Source organism: Psittacula echo (assembly GCF_963264785.1).
Source record: "Psittacula echo genome assembly, chromosome: 9".
Classification (NCBI taxonomy): Eukaryota; Metazoa; Chordata; class Aves; order Psittaciformes; family Psittacidae; genus Psittacula; species Psittacula echo.
In genome coordinates, this window is record NC_137745.1 from 18067382 (window position 1) to 18087108 (window position 19727).

At 40.0% G+C, this 19727-nt stretch overlaps 2 protein-coding genes across 3 annotated transcripts; one reads left to right on the forward strand and one right to left on the reverse strand.

Moving 5' to 3' along the window:
• Nucleotides 1-35: 35 nt before the first annotated feature.
• Nucleotides 36-5507, forward strand: SPCS1 (signal peptidase complex subunit 1; the record flags this gene model as incomplete). 2 transcript variants are annotated; one of them, XM_080625413.1, is made up of 4 exons in its annotated part: nucleotides 36-440; nucleotides 1130-1189; nucleotides 1513-1599; nucleotides 5392-5507. In XM_080625413.1, the coding sequence occupies 4 exons, from the start codon at nucleotides 36-38 to the stop codon at nucleotides 5491-5493; spliced, it is 654 nt and encodes a 217-aa protein (XP_080481539.1). In that variant the 3' UTR covers nucleotides 5494-5507. The 2 variants fall into 2 exon arrangements, with proteins under 2 accessions (XP_080481539.1, XP_080481538.1); XM_080625412.1 differs by lacking the exon at nucleotides 5392-5507 and adding an exon at nucleotides 2504-2712.
• On the reverse strand, nucleotides 4187-19095 carry NEK4 (NIMA related kinase 4; the record flags this gene model as incomplete). The annotated part of the gene is made up of 16 exons (XM_080625397.1): nucleotides 18961-19095; nucleotides 15221-15487; nucleotides 14010-14207; nucleotides 13481-13588; nucleotides 12663-12817; nucleotides 11874-12015; nucleotides 10961-11389; nucleotides 10477-10530; nucleotides 10110-10253; nucleotides 9360-9506; nucleotides 8921-8984; nucleotides 8446-8552; nucleotides 7118-7206; nucleotides 6500-6705; nucleotides 4783-4916; nucleotides 4187-4279 (listed from the first exon to the last, which is right to left on the reverse strand). The coding sequence occupies exons 1-16, from the start codon at nucleotides 19051-19053 to the stop codon at nucleotides 4187-4189; spliced, it is 2430 nt and encodes an 809-aa protein (XP_080481523.1). The 5' UTR covers nucleotides 19054-19095.
• Nucleotides 19096-19727: the final 632 nt, after the last annotated feature.

Sequence of the window (19727 nt, forward strand, 5' to 3'; positions counted from 1 at the left end):
CAGCGTCCCGCGCCGCTTGGTGCCGGCCGGTGAGGATGGAGGAGCAGGCCGATGGCGGCGTGAAGAAGGCCGAGGCAGAGCCTGAGAACGAGGCCCAGGCCCGGTCTCGGGACAGCAGCGGCCGCAGGGACAACGGCAGCGCGGAGCCGACGGCTGAAGCAGGGAACTGTCCCCCCGAGTTGACGAAGGACGGGGCGGAGCTGAAGAGGAGTGCTTCCGGCCAGATCAGCAGCACTCTTCCGTTTCTGCTGCACCGCGGGTGGCACCGCGCCGAGCCCGGGTACCCTCCAAGCTGCAGCTCCACCTCGCAGAGCTTTGGAGAGGACGAGGAAGACGACGACGACGACGACGACGACGAAGAAGAAGAGCAGGACGAGGAGTGTGAGGCGCCACTTTCCGCCGCCATGCTGAACATCTTCCGCTCCATCCCCACGCAGATGGTAGGACAGCACCGCGGGGGACTGGCTGCGCCTGGGCCCTCCTCGCCTGTCGCTGCTGGCAGCAGCGCTGCCTGCAGGGTTCAGCGATCCCCTTCCTCCGTGCCGTGCTGGCAGCCGCGTGTGAGGAGCTGCTGCTGGATGGGGGGTGGCACTTCGTGTCATTACGATTTATTTTTTGGTCTGAAAATTCGAGCTTTAATGTGCTGTAAACCGAAAGTAATACACAGCTGTGCGAGGAAATCCCTCCGTACTTGTATGGCTGTGCTGTATAGAGCCAGAAGGCAAAGTGTTTTCATTAAAGCCACTCGTGCAAACACAGGTGACATAAATCCATATCCTCTGAAGCATGTACTGTCTTCCGGGGGGGGGGAGGCGGGTGTAACAGCATTTACCTCATGATATTTAGCTAACTGTAATTATATCTAGAACTTGCGTTATTTATCCTGAGCAGACATTGCTTGTTTTTATTTTTAGATGATGTGGTGAAGACTATAGGGGTTAATTGAATTGAGAACTTAACTCTTACACTTGTAATCCAGACACTGTAAGAAAAACAGCAGCAGTCTGGTTTGACAGTTGAAAAAAAAAGCTGAGAAGGTGTGATCAGGCTGTCCCCAGGTGCTTACCTGAGAGAGTTTTAACTGGGAGGTTTGTGGTTTGGGTAACTGACAAGATACCTCTTTCCACAGGACTACAAGGGTCAAAAATTAGCAGAACAGATTTTTCAAGGAATCATTCTCGTCTCTGCAGTAAGTACACCACAGTTATGGGCAAGAACATCCAGGATTTTGTTTTCTTATCTTACAAACAAGTTGGGGTTTTTTATTATTTGGCTTAAGTGGGTCACTAAATGCTTATGACAAAATCAAGGGGGTTCTCATGGATTCAGACTCTCTTTCAATCTTTTACTTTCATTATTGGTCTACAATTTTGAAAACAAGGTTAGAAAGATGTATGAACTGTACTCTTGAAAACATCTAGTTTTCTACTTAACTTCCCCCACACACACACTTAATCATGGCATGGCAAATAGTTCATTTTAAATGTCATTTCTTTAAATTTTGTTTTGCAGATAATTGGTTTCATCTATGGCTACATCACTGAGCAGTTTGGATGGACCGTCTACATAGTTATGGCTGGATTTGCTTTATCGTGTTTGGTAAATTTTTTTTTTTGCTCCCAAACCAGAAAATACATGCACCTGAATTAATCATTAAATTAAGGGGCTGTCAACACAGACAAATGTTTCCTATATAATCCTGACTGTTGATGCATATTTGTACTTTCTTTGATCGTAGAAAGTGCTTTACAAGCCAGCAAGTGCCTTTTCTCAAAGGCTAGTCAGATTTTAGAGAACACTGCAGTTTAATACTACTTTAGAATTATTTTTGTTCCAATTAGATGTTACTTTTAAGCCAAGCTGATAGCACTTGTAACAGAAAGGACAGTGAGGCTTTCTGTGCAGTAGCAGCTTGTCACAAAAAATGTGCAGCTGGCCCATGCCACTTTAGGAGAGAAGTGAGGACACAAAGCATAGAATTACAAGAGTAATTCCTTATTCCTGCACGAGGTGTCCCATTCCAGTCGGGGCACACTGAATGGGGATTTGCATGTGGTTCTTACACCTTTTGAGTGTTCAGATGCAACATGATTTGGCCAATCACTACTTTAACACACACGTACTACCATTTTGAAAAGCCACTATAGTTCTGTGGCATCACCATCCATCTGCTTTCTCAATCTAAACGTCCTCAGAGTTGGTCTTACTACAGTTACTTAGCTCTGAGGCCAGATACTGGAGGGTTTCACTGACACGTTGGAGAGGCTGGGTTGCTGGTGTTACCTCAGTAATTCACGGGTATCCTTTTTACTTCAGGCTGGGTGTAGTCCTCCTCCTCCTTGCAGTTCGCTGGGGTCCTTTAGTCACCCATGATTATGCAGGATACAATGTAAAACATATATATCTTTATAATATGAAATTGTGTGAACTTTCTGAACACTTAACTGGTACACTTCTCTAGCATCTTGATTTACATGTTTTGCCTTCATTCCTTTTCTCTAAGCTAACACTCCCTCCGTGGCCTATGTACCGTCGCAATCCTCTGAAGTGGCTCCCTGTCCAAGAGTCAGGAACAGAAGAAAAGAAGCCAGCAGACAGAAAGCCAAAGAGACATGCTAAAAGCTAAACCCCCTCCCCCCCCAGTTCTTTATGCTGTTACTTTGTTAAATTTTGTTAAATGCATTTCCACTAAATGATACTTCTTGGCTTGGTGTTTGGGGTTTTTTTCTTACTACTTTATATACAAGGAGTACACCAAGATCTGCAGAGAACATGAAAACTCTGAATCTTGGCTGGAGTGTCAGTGAAGTCACTGGGAAGGCAAAGGTGGGGAGGGATTAACCTCCGAAGGCTACTGGAAGTCACGTCTCACTTGGGTATTCTAGTGAAAAGGAACACAGCAAATCAAGTGTAGTTAAGCTGTTGCCATAGCCTAAAAATAATCTACATCTAGACTTAGACTAAAATATCTCTAACCATGTGTAAAACAATCCATCCATATGGTCAGGTTGTAACAAGTCCTGTAAAACGGTACATAGCCCAGGGTTCTGAACAAGGCTGGGAGCTGGAAACTTTCTAGCATAGGAGATTACACATTGGCAGTTTTTGCTTAAATAAATTTGCCCAGGTAGAGAAAGTAACACCTTGACTCTGCAGAGTACAGTAGCTCTTGAAACGTTGTAACTTGAGCCTCTACTATGCCAGAGGCAGCAGGATCCAAAGGGATTGCACGTCTTTACTGATTGTCATGTCCATCTCCCTGATGGGTGCTGGAGGTTACAATATTTAAACTAGAGGCAGGGAAAGAGACAGGTTGTGCATTTAAAATTTTATTTTACAAATTCAATTCCCTTTTCACTTTTTTGTACTTTAAAAAAGAAGTGCTTTTCCTACAGTGATGGTACATGACACTGCCTGAGCATGTGTAGCAACGCAGTCTAGGTGCAAGGAAAGGCAAAAGTAACAATGCCTATTTCTCTAAGTGACCCTGGTCTTGGGCACTTGCATTCCTAAAAGGAATTGGTGTTTGTAAGGCAAAGGGAGCTCTCCAGCTGGGACCATGGTAACCATGGCTGTGTTCCTTTCAAACATTTTCACACTTATTTTATCCAGTTACCAAATACTTTCCACGGCCTCAGTGATTGCCTTAGCAATAAAACACAAAAGAAAAGGCTTTACTTAAAAGCAGCATAGCCACCCCCTTTAGCACTTTAACTTGGCAATTTACAGAAGATGAAGGGCTTTTGGTGCTATAAAAATTAGTAATTGTTTCTCCCTGCTAAGTTTTCACAGCTATTTGATATAATATAGCTTGTAGCCTATCACACCATAGCCCTGGCATAAACTTTATTACTGTAGTATTACATGACCATACCAACCAAACACCTTTTGCACATTCAAACCAAAACTGGCTTTGACACTCCTTTCTGCACAAAACTCCATCTGTCCCTCTTTTCATTTATAAAAAGCAACTTCTTAAAAAGTTTCATTAAGAGAATAAAAACTAAACTAAGCAGTTTCTCTTCTGAGAAAGTGATAGCCTGGTTCACATTTTAACATAAAAATATTACTACAAAGTTTTTTGCAAGTTCACCTCCTTATTCCAGCAAAGGAGGTGCTCTGTAAGCTGGTCCAGTCTATTAAATGGGCTATAAATCAGTCCTTTTCTATGAGGCAAAGGGTCTGGTCAGAACTTCACATTTTCTTCAAGAAACTTCAGATGTCGTGCCTTGGCACTGTAACTCGCATACTTGTCTCCCATATGCTCCCGCAGCTGCAGCTATTTAGAACACACAAAATTTACTGACATTGAAAAAACCAGGAACTACTAAAATATTAATAAAAAACCCCAAACTACCAAAGCGCTCAACTGGAAGTGGCACGTGAAGTTTTAAACATACATGGGAAGGAAGAAGAATAGCCAAGTCTGTTGTCCGAAGGCAAGAGTTCCAAATCCCACCCAACAATTTAAAACATAAAATGGATCTTCACAGGTTACACTTAACCATGCAGCAATTCATTTTTAACCAAGTTTTGAATCAAATGAGTTGGAGGCATTGCTCACTTGCCTCAAACAGGAGTCACCAGCTGCAACATTAAACTCTCACTCTGGACATGAGGAGCATGAGGGAAGTAACGTGTAGGTAAATATAAATACTTTTTGGAATCAAGGTTTGCACTATTATATCTATATCTAAAAGGGAGATGTGGAGAGGGGAAGACCCTGCTCATTTATTCAGGTTTATAAAGAAATCAAACAATTTTATTATGAAAGACATTCACCTCTCTCTTCACTTCATCTTCTTCTTCCATGATGCTGTACACCTTCTCAAGAAGTTTCACTCCCAGTCCTTGAACCACATCAGATCTCAGGATTTCAACAATTCTCCTAATCTTGTTAGGAACTGATAACACATCTATTAAAAATGCAATAAAATAAATAAGTTTTTAAAATCAATGCAGTAATAAGTACTTTCAGTACAGTCAATTTTCATACTCTCTGCAGAAGAATATGGGATGACTGAATGCATTACTGCAGAATTCCAGCTCACCATGTGCAGGAAATAACTGTTTATCTGAATGGGCTGGTTAGGATGATCACAAATGTCAGAATCAGAAGCACTCAGCTGCTCACTCTTGCAGCACTGGGTGGTACAAAATCAAGGCAGACAAAGTTTGCACAATTAGGACCCTGTAACTTCATGTCACCTGTTTCCTGTATGCTGTATTACAAGTATTATTTGAATGGAAAGTACTACTCTCTAATACTACATCATCAGCCAAGTATTTCAGCAATTCAATCACTTGTATTTACAGCAAATGTAACAAAAGTTTAATCACTGTAAAACACTAATGGCATCATTTCTGCCATCTATCTTTTTGTTTCAACAGCCTTTGAAGCTTTTGCTCCTCAGGAGAAGCTGCCACAAGAGACAGTCATTTTATAAGGGGAGGCCTCTGTTAGGAACTGAGAACACCAGCTTGCTCTTTTAATCACTGAAATCACCGACACTCCTTTTATAGGATGGATCACCTTCTCAAAATAAAATATCTAATTAAAGTTTCAGCTTAGAAATGCAGTAGCTCTGTCATCCCAAATGGTAGTAAGTGAACAGCTGGAGGATCGTACTGCACGATACTTAAAAGGGAGAAAAATGGAGAGAAAAAAACTCCAAACACTGAAATTTGTACTTTCAACATTCTGTCACACCTGCTTAGAGATTAACTGTATCAATATATTTTACTTTGGCTATGCAGAATCAACTTACCAGAGTAAAATCCACTGTTCTCCCATTGCTTTGCCTATCACCAGACCAGTTACAAGTAGAATTCTCATCATTTAAAACAATAAGGACAAGAAGGTCTGAGACTTCAAAACCCCACCTTCAGCTTTTTTACTTGCTCTTGTTGCACAGTAAATGCAGTCACAGCAAATACAGGTTTTTTCTTGCTTTTTGGAATGCATATACATACTTAACCAGACCTTAAATATGAAAAGCAATTCAATTCTTGTGCCTGTATCTGTTGGAAAAATAATCTTGCCCAAATTCTGTCACAAAGATGAACTTCTATACTTATACAAACCTCCCCTGTGTTTAATGCTTTGTGTACAATTTCAGCTTTATCCACAATTCACAATGCTTTATAGCTATCAAATTGTTTGAATATCTTCAAAATCTTATTTCAAAATAGTCAACTCCAACTGTTCATTTTGGAAGCTTCTAAGTATAAGTTACTTGGGGAAAAAAACATGTTGCAGACCAGCTTTCCCTCTTCATTAATAACTACACAGATTGAACACACATTCCTTTCCTTGGCAAGTAAACCACAAATAGAGCAGTTTTGCACACAGAATTATTTAGGATGATGATTACTTCTGTAAGCATTGTTGAGATTTGAGAAGAAATGAGTGGATTGTCTTCTGTTACCCACTAGCAGGTTTTCTATGGTTAATATCAGTTGACAACCATTCATTTAAAGCAGTAACAAAGCAACCAACCTGAAGAAATATCTTCAAATTTGAATTCCTCTGATTCACCAGGTGATTTTCCATGCAAAATCAAAGTGTCACAATACTTTCTATGAACTTTAAACTCTGGGGCTGGAGTCAAGGTTGCACAGTTTACAGAGTTCTCCTTAGAGTCCATTTTCAGTGTCCATGTCATTAGCTGCACCAAGTCATTCATTTCATTCATGTTGCTCTTTCTAGTAGAGGAGAAGCAAGATGTGATACAGTCACTAATAATGATGCAACTTCCATCTTGCACTCAGAGGACTTTCAAAAAGTTTAGTGAGGCCCTGCTAAGTATTCCTTGTTAAGTTACTTCTTGTGATGCAGTTTTATCAACAGCAACATCACCAGTAGTTCATCTAACAAAGGCTCAGAGCCCACTCACTCAGTAAAAATTCACAATTAATGTTCCAGAAAGTTGAAGCAAGTTTATAGTCACAGAAAGACAACAATTAAATGGAATTCATTTGCTTTACACATCACATATTTCTTCAATCACTATGTAGAGATAAAATGCGAAAGCAATTCCTGTCATTTTTTTCCATTCCAAGTCAAGGTCCAACACAGCAGTGAAAGTTCTTGAACAGTATTAAACAAAACACTTACCTCTCCTTGGAGTCACCATCAGACTTATCTGTAGAGCTTGTGGAAGAGCTTAACTCATCATCAGATAGGCAACGGGTTTCTGTCTTTCTCTAAGCGAAGACAAGAATCCAAATAGCTGAAAGCAATTTATCAATATGGCACAAGCTACTGTTCTTACATGCAAGAAACATTTTCAACTAGCATATTTTACAGACTCGGCTTACTAATATTTGAAAGGTGTAACCTTTGTTTTAAAAACAAGCTAATACACAGGACATCATCAGTATTTTTTATGAAATGCCTATGTGACAAACGTTACATCTGAGTCATGCAGTTTTAACCACTATAAATGCTTCATTGAGTTCCTCTATTAAAAACAAATCTTGTACTTGTGTCAGTTCTTTACCAACTGTATTATAAAGTCCATCTATTGGTCCTTTAACACCCATTTTAAAAGAATATTTAAATAAGGTTTTATCAGTCAGTAAGTTCCTAGCATTCCCTAAAATACACAGAGATTTTAACCACCTGTGTGTTCTGTTCAGTGCATAGCATAATATGCAAAACCATCACTAGCATATGTACATACAATTTAATCTCAGTTTGTGAATACAGATGAAGTTTGTACATTTAGATACCCGTTATAAGCATACACAATTAGGTAAAACATGCAAGAGACTTTCCATGCAAGTGCTGGGCTTTGAGTTTCAGACTGAAATTTCTTCACTATGACTCTTCTGCATTTACTGGGATCAATAACATTCCTCTGATGTTGCAGAAGATTGTCAGATGTATATTTAAGACATCAGAAAAGACTTTCTCATTAGACAAGGAAGAACATGTCAACAGAAACTATTCACTTTTCATCTAGCAACTATCCCTTATTGCCAGCATATAAATGTATGCACTTAAAATGACTACAGATTAAGAACACCGCTATGAAAGCACAACTAGATGTACCAGGCTAAAGGTAGTGTGCTGTTGATAGAAATTTAAAGCAGACTACTGATCTGTAACTAAAGCATAGTTGAGGATAAAATTTTTCCCTTTCAAAATAAACACTGCAATTTAGAAATCCCTTAGCAATCAGTAAGAGATCTCTAGTTTTCATCTCTGACAAGCGGAGTGAAAACACACAGTGAGCCTGGAATGTTGAACTGGTCTAGCCTGAACAAAAATGTGGATTTTAGAAATCCATACTCTACCCCAGGACTTACAAAACAATACTCACAGAGAACTCTTACTAACTCAAGAGTTCCTTCCAAATATATATATATATATTTAATATCACTTTCTTCCCAAATCATGTCTGCATTTAAATATTTCAAAAGTAGATGACATCAGTTTACCTGAGAAATATTGGGATCTGATGAAGACTGAGTAACTTTAACATGATCTTCCATATGTGATTTTGCTTCAACTACTGCACTATTTGACGTTGCTCTTGCTGGAATCACTGTGAGGATGACATTTTCACAATATTTACAACTTGGCTGCACGTATTTTGAAGTAGTTTCATGCTCATTCAATAAAAAGTTTATCACCTGCCAGAAGACAGGCAGGTAGGTATTCGCTACTACAGTACATGAAAGGTGTATATTCGGTGCTTCATGTACATTTCAAAGACAAGTTGCCACCGCTAAACACAGCTGAGCATAACTGACTAAGCAGCAGAAAAATAAAGACATGTTAATAGAAATACTTATTTTACCCTTAGTGCATCTTTCTGAAGATGGTAATGAAGAACAGACAAGTTATAATTTTTCCACAAAGAAGTTATTAGCCTACTTATAAATAAAATGTTCACATGCAAACCTGAGTTACCAGAGGGAAACATCTCCCGAGACTGTCTGAGCCTCCTTCGTTCTCTTGCTGACAAGGGCCGCTCCTTCAAAATAAGTTCATTTGATATTAATTAGCAAACATAACAATGTCTGTTGTTATCTAATCACCTATAAAGCAAAAAATCCATTTCAACTGACAGGGAAGACAGAGCTATCAGAGTAGACCTTCTGATCACCTAACAGATGTTAATTACCTATTACAAAGCAGTCTTGGTCAATGAGACTCTGGAAAAGGAGCTTCTGATCTCCATGGCTCAGCAAGTCAGCTTTTCATCTTGCACTGACCAGGTGCTTGACAGGACTCCCATTAGGTAGGAAGCTACTACACATTTATTTACTCACTGTGTAGGCACTCAGAAAACAAACCGCTCAGAAGGAACAAGAAACAAAAATAAGCTAACGTGGTATTCAGCACTAACCTTTGAAATGACAACTTGACTGGTTTTGGTGCTATTTACAGATTCAGAAGCTTCAGCACCACGCTGCTCTGCACACCTCTGTGTTGTCTTTGTGTTCACATCAGAAGGCAAAGGCAAAGGCAAAGGCCAGGGAACAGCCGTTCTGAACTTGAAAAAGAAGTGAGCAAGAATTTGTACATTTTTTATTAAAAGTACTCTACAATCTAGAAGATATTATTGCATGGTAAGGCTGGATGCCAGAGGTTCTGGATTCTTCTGTAACCTCTTCAGCAGCCCTTATCTAATATGCATGTCAAGATCTTCTTTCTAGAGTTTGCACTCATAAGCTCAGGGTAGCCATTACGTTTTTTCCAAAGTCCTAGTAATCTACTACAAGTAGCCTTATCAACAACAGTCAGGAAATGTACTGCTATATATTTTGTAGTCACAAACAGTGAGAAGACCTGATGGAAATTGCTAGGAAAGACTGTAGCACAGCAGAGTGTTCACTGTGTTTCCTTGCACCCATCTGGCACACTTGCCTCACACCTGTGAGAGCTACTGAGATGTCCTTTAAAGGCAGTCTCTGTAAATCCTTGAACATCTTGAATGTTCTCCATTTTGTTACCAGTGAAGTTTTACAGATACAGGTGGAACAGGAACAGCATTAGAAAAACCCCGCCTTTTTTTAACAAATAGGTCTCTTTTTTAAAGATACAAAACGCAGGAGTCTTAAAGGAAAAAACAGGATTATTTTTTGAGTATCTGCACCTTCTCTGAAGAGACTTCTGAAAGCTCTCTTTTTTTCTGCCGTCGCTGCCGTGAGAGAGAGGGTTCACTCACAGGACTATGAGGCTGCAAGTGGGAGGTAACTTTTTCCTGAGCATCTCCCGAAGCTCCAGGACAGACATCATCCTAGTAAGTAGAACTATTTTAATAAAATATAGAGATGCCATTTCCAGATTTATGCATACACACTTTAAAAGAAAAAATCAACACAGGCCACTTTACTATCTGGACTGCATTCACCTTAACATAATACAGTTACAACCACAATAGCCTCTTACTTGATAGTTAAAAGAAATACCTGCAGTACCAGCATTTTTAAGCTACTAAACCTTCAAAGCAGGACACTTACTTGAATTAAAAAAGGGACAAACGGTGCCAGCAGCTTTTCAGTAGAATCCAAGCTCTGCAATAGATAATGAATTCTCATCAGAAAAACATGTACAAAAATATCATTGTAGACCACAATGCAATGAAATGACAATCACCAACTATTAGCCCCCCCTCCAAATCAGGATCAACAAGATCAGCCAGGCCTATTTAGAACAGAGAAGTTATAAAACTATTTTTACTACCTCTCTTCTCAGCTGGAAAAAAAATTGTTGTTCACTGTAAAAATGGAATTTCTATCATCTAGACGTACAACTAAAACTACTTCACACTGTTGCCTTTGTAAATCTGAAGCCACAGCTCCTAACTACTTCAGCATCTCTCTAATTGCATCAGCAGCATCCTAGTTTGACAAAAAACCATATCAGCAGCTCTCTAAATTTTAACAGTTGGCCATTAGTTAAATCTATTTCAAAGCCTATTTCAAGTAAGCATAAATGCATTACCAGATCAGTTTGCTTTTGGTCCCGTGACACAGGCTGCAGGAGTTTCAAAGTGTCATCATCTTCTCGTGTAACATCAACAAAAGACTGCTTAGACTCAACAGTTTCAGCTTTGGAAACTAGCTTTGTTTTTTGCTGTAGTCCATCTTCCTTCATTGGTGGGCTACTGGATGTTGTTTTAGAATTCCCTGGAACACTTACATTTCTCTTTGCTTTAGTACTCTTTGAAATATGCTCACTGCCACACTTCTCACTTCCATACTTCACCCTTGCCGATGGTAAGATATCAATATTCACATCACTAACTGTAGCTAAGGAGTCTCCCAGGTTGTTCAAATCATTATTGCTTGGTTTGCTTCCCAACTCAACAGCTTGTTTTTCTGATGGACAAATTTCGGTGGCTTTAGACTTGATGATGTAATCTTCTTCATTCTAGAATTAAAAGGAAAACAAAAGTTAATTACCTTTTGGGTATTACAGACATATGAAAGAATACTCTAAGTACCTAAGAAAATTCATTAACATACCAAGGTACATAAACTGCAATGAAATTACAATCAATTACAGATTAAGAGCCTCAAAAAAGCCACAACCCACATTTTTTAACAGATACAGACTGTATTTGCAAATGCCCTGTTTCAGGCATTGGTTTATACACATGTAGTACACCTACTTTTCATTAGGACCATGAAAGAAAAGTTGTACTCCCTTGGCTCTTCCATAAGGGAGAAGCCAGCAAGTACCGACAGTTTCTAAGATGTACTGTACATTCAGTACTTCAGCACTGAAAGCTTAAACTATTACAAACTCATTACAGAAAATAAAAAACATGCACAAGATTAACCATTACAAAAGATCCATTCTAAGCACTGGAAAGAGGTTCTTTGTTTTCTTAAAGAAAAAGTACGTAACTCACAACTTTGTATTTCCTGGCTTGCTCAAAGGAGTGATTTTGGTGTGTAACATTCCTGCTACGAGAGTCGTTCTTTACTGAGACCAGAGAACAAGGATCTTTAGGTTTAGAATTCACCGTTTTCTTTTGACTTCTGGCTGCCCTTCTGTAAAGAAAACAAAAGTTGTTCATGCAATCACCATCAGTAAGACCTTAGGATATTTCTCTAGATCATACTGATTCAAAAAAACACACCACATTAAACAGCTTACATACCGGGAGTATAAGACACTGGGCTTTTTCAACAGATCATGCACAAGATACTCACTTTAACTCTATAAAAGGAGCTTAAAAACACCATTCAGACTCTGCTAGCAATGTACACTTATTCAGCATAGCACCAAGATCTGTCTTACCTGGGGCAATAAAATAATTGACTAAACCTGACAAAAATAATTATATCAGTGAATATAAAAAGGAGCTCGCCATTACAACTCTCAGCTGATAAATGGCCTCAAAGAACCATACGGCAAGGTGCATATTTCGTATCACTTCCTTCTTTTTTACTAACTCATGACTAAGCTGTGCAATCCTAACCATCGCACAGTTTTATTCAAGATTTACACAAAAAACTAGTTTCCATTCTAATTCCCTTCTATTCCTCAAAGCATCTAAAGAAACTCATATGTTCGTATGCTTTGTAACTGCAGGTAACATAATTTATACAGCTACAAAAAAATAGGAAAAGTTGTCAAACAAAGACCACAGTAACACGAATATTTTGCACAGAATCACACAATGGAAGTATCTTACGCCTTTGTGGCTTCCAAAAACAAAGAAATCTGGTGCTTGATAAATGGCTGTCGGAGTATGCTTTTCACACTAGGCCTTTCCTCAGGTCTTTTACTGAGCATAGTTCTTATTATTTCTACCAACTGTGGGCTGTAATCCTTTGGCATGGGTGGCAACTGTAAAAAGAAAGGGAAGTCTGATATTATTTAACATATTTGTCAATAGGGGCTACTGCTAGATTATTTATGCATGACAGTTATATTCAGCTACATCCTTTGCATAAAGAACAGTCCTATTGTTCACATGCTTGAAGTTTCCCTAGTGCTTAGCATTAAAAGGAATATAGAAATTCAAAGTGTTTTGTCTAAGAACTGTTTGTAATTTCATTAATACCAGCAGTGAAAGTTCTGTGAATAGGCTTAAAAATTTAAATAATTCCATATTAACTTTCTCATATACCAAAGCAGGACAGAAACTTAAGCAAGGTACTCTTACCTAACAGGAAAACGGCACCACATGAAAAGTGATTTAACATTTTGCACAATGTTTAACCCAGAAGCAAACTAAGAAAGTAAGCTCAGAACTCTGAAAATTAATCAGTATACTACTGACACAACAGGGTAACAAAACAACTTTACCAAATATCTACAAAGTAATAACTGCTTGGGTCTCACATTACATCATGCACCATGATGAAATACCAGTCTTACAACTTTTGTGATGATGCAGGTAGCATGCAAAGTATTTTTAACTCCATGCAGTATTTCTGATTGGAAAAGATAATCTCAGTTCTAGACAGAAAATCCAAGCACAGACAAAAAAAGTGGAGAAGCTTTTACCTTTCCTTCAATAATTCGATACACCAAAGAGTTCATGTCTTTGGCATTAAAGGCATGTTTCAGTGTAGCCATTTCATAAACGCAGCAGCCTAATGCCCAAACATCAGACTGAAAAAAAAAGAGAGAAAAAAAAGTTTAGGGGAACTTTTTATTATTTGCAGAAGTTAATCACCTGCTTTAGAAGAAGCCTTTAGTGACAGTCAGCTAATTAAGACCAAACTCCACAACAAGCTTTAAGCTTCAGTCTCACTCTATTTTTCATTTTTATCAACTGAATCATTTTCTTCTATCACCAGATTTTTCTGAAAAGTACAGAAAGTTTCTGTTTGTAGGACTTTTCCTTTGTTTTCTTTTTAAGTACAATATTGGTTTTAACTGGCAAATAAGAATCTTGTGATTTTTCATTAGAACAGTTTCCCCTCAGCTCTTGCTCACTGTAGACAAGAAATTAAAACCAGTAAGATTGTAATGTTCCCAGACAGACAAAATAAATTGCCTAACAAGCAACATTTGCATTAACATACTCTACCTTGTAGTTGTAGGGTTTGTTAGAAAAGAGTTCAGGGCTCATGTAGTACGGTGTGCCTATGAGAGTGCTGGCCATGTCATACTGGTTTTCCAACACTCTGGCTATTCCCAGGTCACCCACTTTGATTATATTTGTTCGTGTCAGAAAAACATTCTGAGTTTTAAGATCTCTGTGCAGAATGTGCTTTTCATGTAAATACTGGGGGGAAAAACATATAAATAGAGTTAAGTAACTTTTAATTGGTCCTTTACACTGAAAACTAAAACCACATTACACAAGTCAAAGAGGAAAAACACAAATACAGAAAGGAAACATACATCACTAGCAAAGTCAGGAGTGCCCCTGCTGAATGCAGCATTAGTAAATTAACATTAAGAACGCCTGATATGGCATGGACCCAAAATTTGGCATCACTTTGGTGAAATGTCCCTGTGTGGCTCTAACAAGTAGAAAAGAGGAAGTAAAAATGTAAAGTTAAGACTCAGATTTTAACTTGATGCTGCATCCATTACTTGACTAGCATTTCTTAGTCTTAAGTATAAAATTTCACTCGAAAATAGAATGTGAGCTTTGTGTAAACAGAAGAAAATTAGTCTTATAATAAACAAGAACAGGTAGTACTGAACACTTGCATGTGTCTGATCACAGCAGGCAACCTTCAAGTAGAATTTTCTATCCAATTTCTTATTTCTCATCTGGTCTTTATTACTTTAACAATTGTTCCTGAAGTTTGATAACCTCTAGTTATTAAATTTCAACACAGTGAGATAAGATTTAATAGAAATGACGACTTAGTAGTCTAAATTTACTATTAAAAAACCACCAGCAAAACCACAGAACACAAAATGCTTCTGAAACAGTCTGCCTTATTTTTTTCTTTTTTTTTAAGAAATGACATTTTGTAAATTTAGCCTAAACTTTCAAACCAGAGAAACATTTCAGACTACAATTGCGAATACGCAGGAGATCACCACTATCTATTGTGATAGAGAGGTGTAGGCATGAAATATAGTAGCAATTTGTTAGCTAAAACAGTTAATCTGATTACAGTGATCTGTGTACATTCCTAATGTACTAAGAACCATGGTATATAGATGCTAATCCAGCCAAACTGGAATTCAAAGTCTGCAGCCTAACTGTGAAATTTTTCAATGCAGGAAGAGCCAAATTAAATTTCTGTCTGCAAGTGACAAAGTTACACTTTATTTTACCTGCAGTGCCATGGCAATCTGCACAAACCACTCCACCACCTGATTCTCAGGCAAAAGTTGGCCCTTCTGCTCTTTAAGTTTGTGATACAGATCTCCTCCCTCGCAGAAGCCCATAACAATATATAAGAGGCCATCTTCTCCCTGCCAGGACTCTCTGTAGGTGACTATGTTTGGGTGTTTCAACTGGGATAACAGCTGTGCCTCTTGTTCTGCTGCTTTCCTCTCTCGGTTGGAAGCATTTTTAAGGTTTAACCTTTTGATGACGTACTGTAAAAGAAATTGCAGGGTATATCATAAGAAATGACAGTAACTATGCAGAAGCCCTAGGGAATTCCCCAAATCTAAAGGAAGTACAGTATTTGAAATCTCTACATATTATTCTATATGGAGGCTACAATTTGCCTAGCAGTTACATATTATTTCTACCATTGTGCCATAAAAATGGAAGAGCTTTGGCTATTCTATTCATCTACCTCAACATATCTCTGCACAGGAATTTTACAGTGTTTAGCTTTGTTTTGACTCATGTTCACATTTATACTTTTTTTTTCTCCCCTCTCATTTTACATGTGTGTCTATTGCCCATCTTTTAAGCCTGAAACACCCGTTTGTCCATCACAGTTACTGTCAAAACAGGTCATTTCAATAATAACTTTAAAAATATGATAGCATTAAGCAAAGTATGCAGTCATGTGCAAAAAATGACAATGGATGTCTAGGATAAAAGTCATCTGGCTAGGATTAATTTGCTCTTCCCTGCTAGAAAACCAAACCCAACTCCTTTCATTTTATTTTAAGGAAAAGTGGACTTCTCCTTTCACTTCTTCAGAAACGCAGCACATGTTTGTAAAAAAAGAGAAACTCAAAAAATGACATCTCACAACTTCAGCAAACATAGCTCATGCATCTGAAGACCAAACAATGGTGTTAAAATTGTCATATTCAGAAGAAATACCTGGTGAGGCTGAATTTCTGAATGCACAAAATAATGCTGCTGAGCTTTTCAGGTCAGTTCATTCTTTCCTTAAAAAACTTGTACCTGACAGAAGACCTCCAAGACAGAACTGACTTGGGATTAACTGCTTTGTATGAAAAATCTACAAAATAGTGAAGAATGGGAGAACAGGAAAAAAATCTCCTATTTGGAAAAGAAATGTGGCAAGTAGAAATGCAGCTGGGGGGCTGCTACAGTCAGGGGCACACTGAAAAAATACTTTCTCAAAAACCTGAAAGTAGACATCATTTACTTTTTTAACAACTTGCCTTAAAACTGTCTGTTGCATTCATGAGTTTCTGTATATGCAGGCTTAAACTTATTCAAGAAGAAATGAACTATTAGAGGGAAGTAGAGACTCTTGGTCATACTGAAAGCCAAAAGGTCTTACGCTCAGTCCTAAATTTCTTTTATTCTGGATTAAGATGGGTTAAGTTGGGGTTTTTTTAAGCTACACATGAAAGCTGTTATTTACTTCCCTGGTATGTGCTACATCACATCTGTTTCTTAGGAATGTCAGCGTTTAGCAACAATATCTCTGAAGCTGAAGATGAGACAATAAAATCCGTAACACGCATTCATCATACACAGCACCAATATTTAGTTCTGGCCCCTTCCTGACATAATTTTTGTGGTAATCACTTCTAGAGCATCAGCCTTCCACACAACAACCATGCCATCGTATACACGTGATCCCACTTCTACCTGAGAGCTTTTAAATTGAAACATCAATTTTTGCTTACTCAGTTTCAGTGTTCTACCAATTGCTTATGGTGTCTACTTCCCAGGCTGGCCCTATTAATTTAGTCCAGCACATTTAAGCAGTGGTGGGAAAGACTGCCCCAAGGGAACCAATTAAGCAGAAACCAAAGTACCTTGTGATTTTGTATGTCTAGCATCCAGCAGACCTCTGAAAAACTCCTCAATTCTTATACCCTGTGACAATGCAAAGCTCCCAAGAGGAATATAACAAAACTGAGTACAGCATCATCTAAGTTTAAAATAAAATAGAAATGCTGTAACTACTATGTTCTGTGTGACAAACCAACTCCAAATGTATCCTTGGGCATGGAAACCAGAAGCTTTATATCAGCATCTATCTTTACAGGATATACTACCAAAATGTGCAAAGTATACATTTAGCCTAACTTTAAACCTAGCACTGGTTATATTTCATTTAATGAGCATGTTATCCTGACAAGATTCCCATGAAGTCTATTGCAATGATCTTCTGCCTTATTTCATACCAAGCTGTTTACAAAGTTCAAGGCCAGGTTGGACAGAGCCTTGGGTGGCATGGTTTAGTGTGAGGTGTCCCTGCCCATGGCAGGGGGGTTGGAACCTGATGATCTTCAGGTCCTTTCTAACTCTAACTATTCTATGATTTTAAACATTTGGAGCCACTTGACCTCCTCCACAAAAAAAAACCCAGCACTCAGCCAACACCAAATATGCTTAAATCAAATATGATTTCTTTCACAGAACATGTAGCACGTTGTCAAAGCCGCAACAAACCACCATGATCATCCCACTACAGAAGAAAGTTTATGAAAGTTGGCAAAACACACAGTTACACACATCAAATATTTAAGGTAAATTAACAATGATAAGGAAGCTAAGCTCTTGCCAATGTTAATGACCAGTAGTAGTAACATGACAGAGGAGAAATCCAAGGACCTGTATAGGGTTGAAAGTCACCTCAACGCACTGTTTACTTTTAGGATGATAAGGTTAGCAACTCTTTGCTGACATTGGACTATGCACTGAAGTGACAGGCCCAGAGGGAACAAGTGCTGTCATCACTGCTATCCAACCAAATCCGAAGGGATTCCAGCTTCTTCCCTGCCTTCATCTGGAAGGGATGCACCCACTGATCACTGCTGGGCACACTCCTCCCATCATCTCTAGTTAAATCCTGGGTGTAGTGCTCTCACCCAACGTTTCTGTGGCATCACTACGCAGACATTTGCCATCCCCCTTTCTTTATCCTCTTGCATTTCCTATCAAACACATATGCTTTGGCCAGGCAAGACAGATCATTCCAAATTTCCATCAAAAAGGCAAAGACAAAAATACCCACACTCCACTCTGCCATAAGCAGAACTCTGCCAGGCTCTGCCACAGTCCATACAGCAAATACAAAGCCCATCTCCCCCCAGCACAGCCAATGTCAGCAAAACCCAGCATCAGAGGCTGGTTTTTCCACCCTTGCTATCATGTTTGTCTTCACCACGTGTATATCATAAAAGGACTATACAAGCAGCAAAAAGTCAAGAGCAACCTTTTCTGCTTCATGCTAAAAGGAGCAGGCTGTGTTTTCTGACACCTGAAAGACTACCAAAACTAGGTTTTCCTTCCCAAAACAAGCGATTATACATTTAAAAAAACCCCAAAAGCCCCCCAAAAAAACCTTATGGGCAGTAGTATTTAAACACGGCAAAAAAAACCAAAAAAACAGTGCGGATTTTGGGGGTTTGGAGTTTTATTTTTGATATTAAAGGGGGCGAAGAGTCTTCTTCACACCTTTAATAAAAGCCTTCACAGACAACGGAGGATAAGAGCCCTCCACCCCAGCGCCAGGTCCCCGTCACGGCTGCACCCCCACAGCAGGCCGCAGGCCCGCTGCCCCAGGCACTCATATGAAGGCCGGGCACTGCACTCCCCCCAACAGCACCAGGCCGCGGCTGCTCTCCTCACACCACGCCACGGCCGCAGCCCGGCCCCGCAGCGACCTGCCCCTCGCTACCTGCTTGCTGTCCTGGCGGTGCCGCACCAGGCTCACCTCCCCGTAGCTGCCCTTGCCCACAGCTCGCAGGAAGCAATAGGCAGCGAGGGGCATCCTCTCGCCACCCGGGCCCGCTCAGAGCCCGGCAGCGCCGCCGCTGCTGCCATAGAGATCCCCGCAGCTCCCAGCTGCCACAGGGAGCGCGCCGCAGCGGCGTGTAGAACTGAACGCCGCTTGTCTCTATGGTGCACTTTGCGACGCTGCGGCGGCCCTTTTGGAAGCGGGTGAGGCGGCCATGTTCAGAGCGGGCAGGGAGCTTGCGGGAGGGGTGAGGCGGGAGGGAGCCAGCCGTGGCTTCGCCGCCTCTTACGAGCCGGGAAAGAAGTGTCCGCCCAAAAGCAGTGTCTGACGAGGGTCCTTGGCGTCACACTCGTGTGCTGAGCTCCGGGGAAGGGGCCACGGTGACAGCCCTGTGGGCAGCAGAGCCACAACACCCCAGAGTATCATAACTGGCCTCAGCACCATGAGGCAGTGGGCGGCCGGGCGCAGAGAGCCTGGCAGAGCGCACCCATCACCTGTGCATAAGGCGGAGGACTGCTTCGGAAAGCTCCAGCCGGGGTGCAGCAGCAGCAGGGTGAATGGGTATTGACTGTGCAATTGGGCCTGGGTTTCAGCCATGAAGATGAAAGGGAGAGCACGTGATAAGTTTCTGGACTAGCCTGAGCACGTGTCAAATACTGATAGCTAATATCACCTGAGTGATACGCAGGATTGCAGGAGGTAGTTTT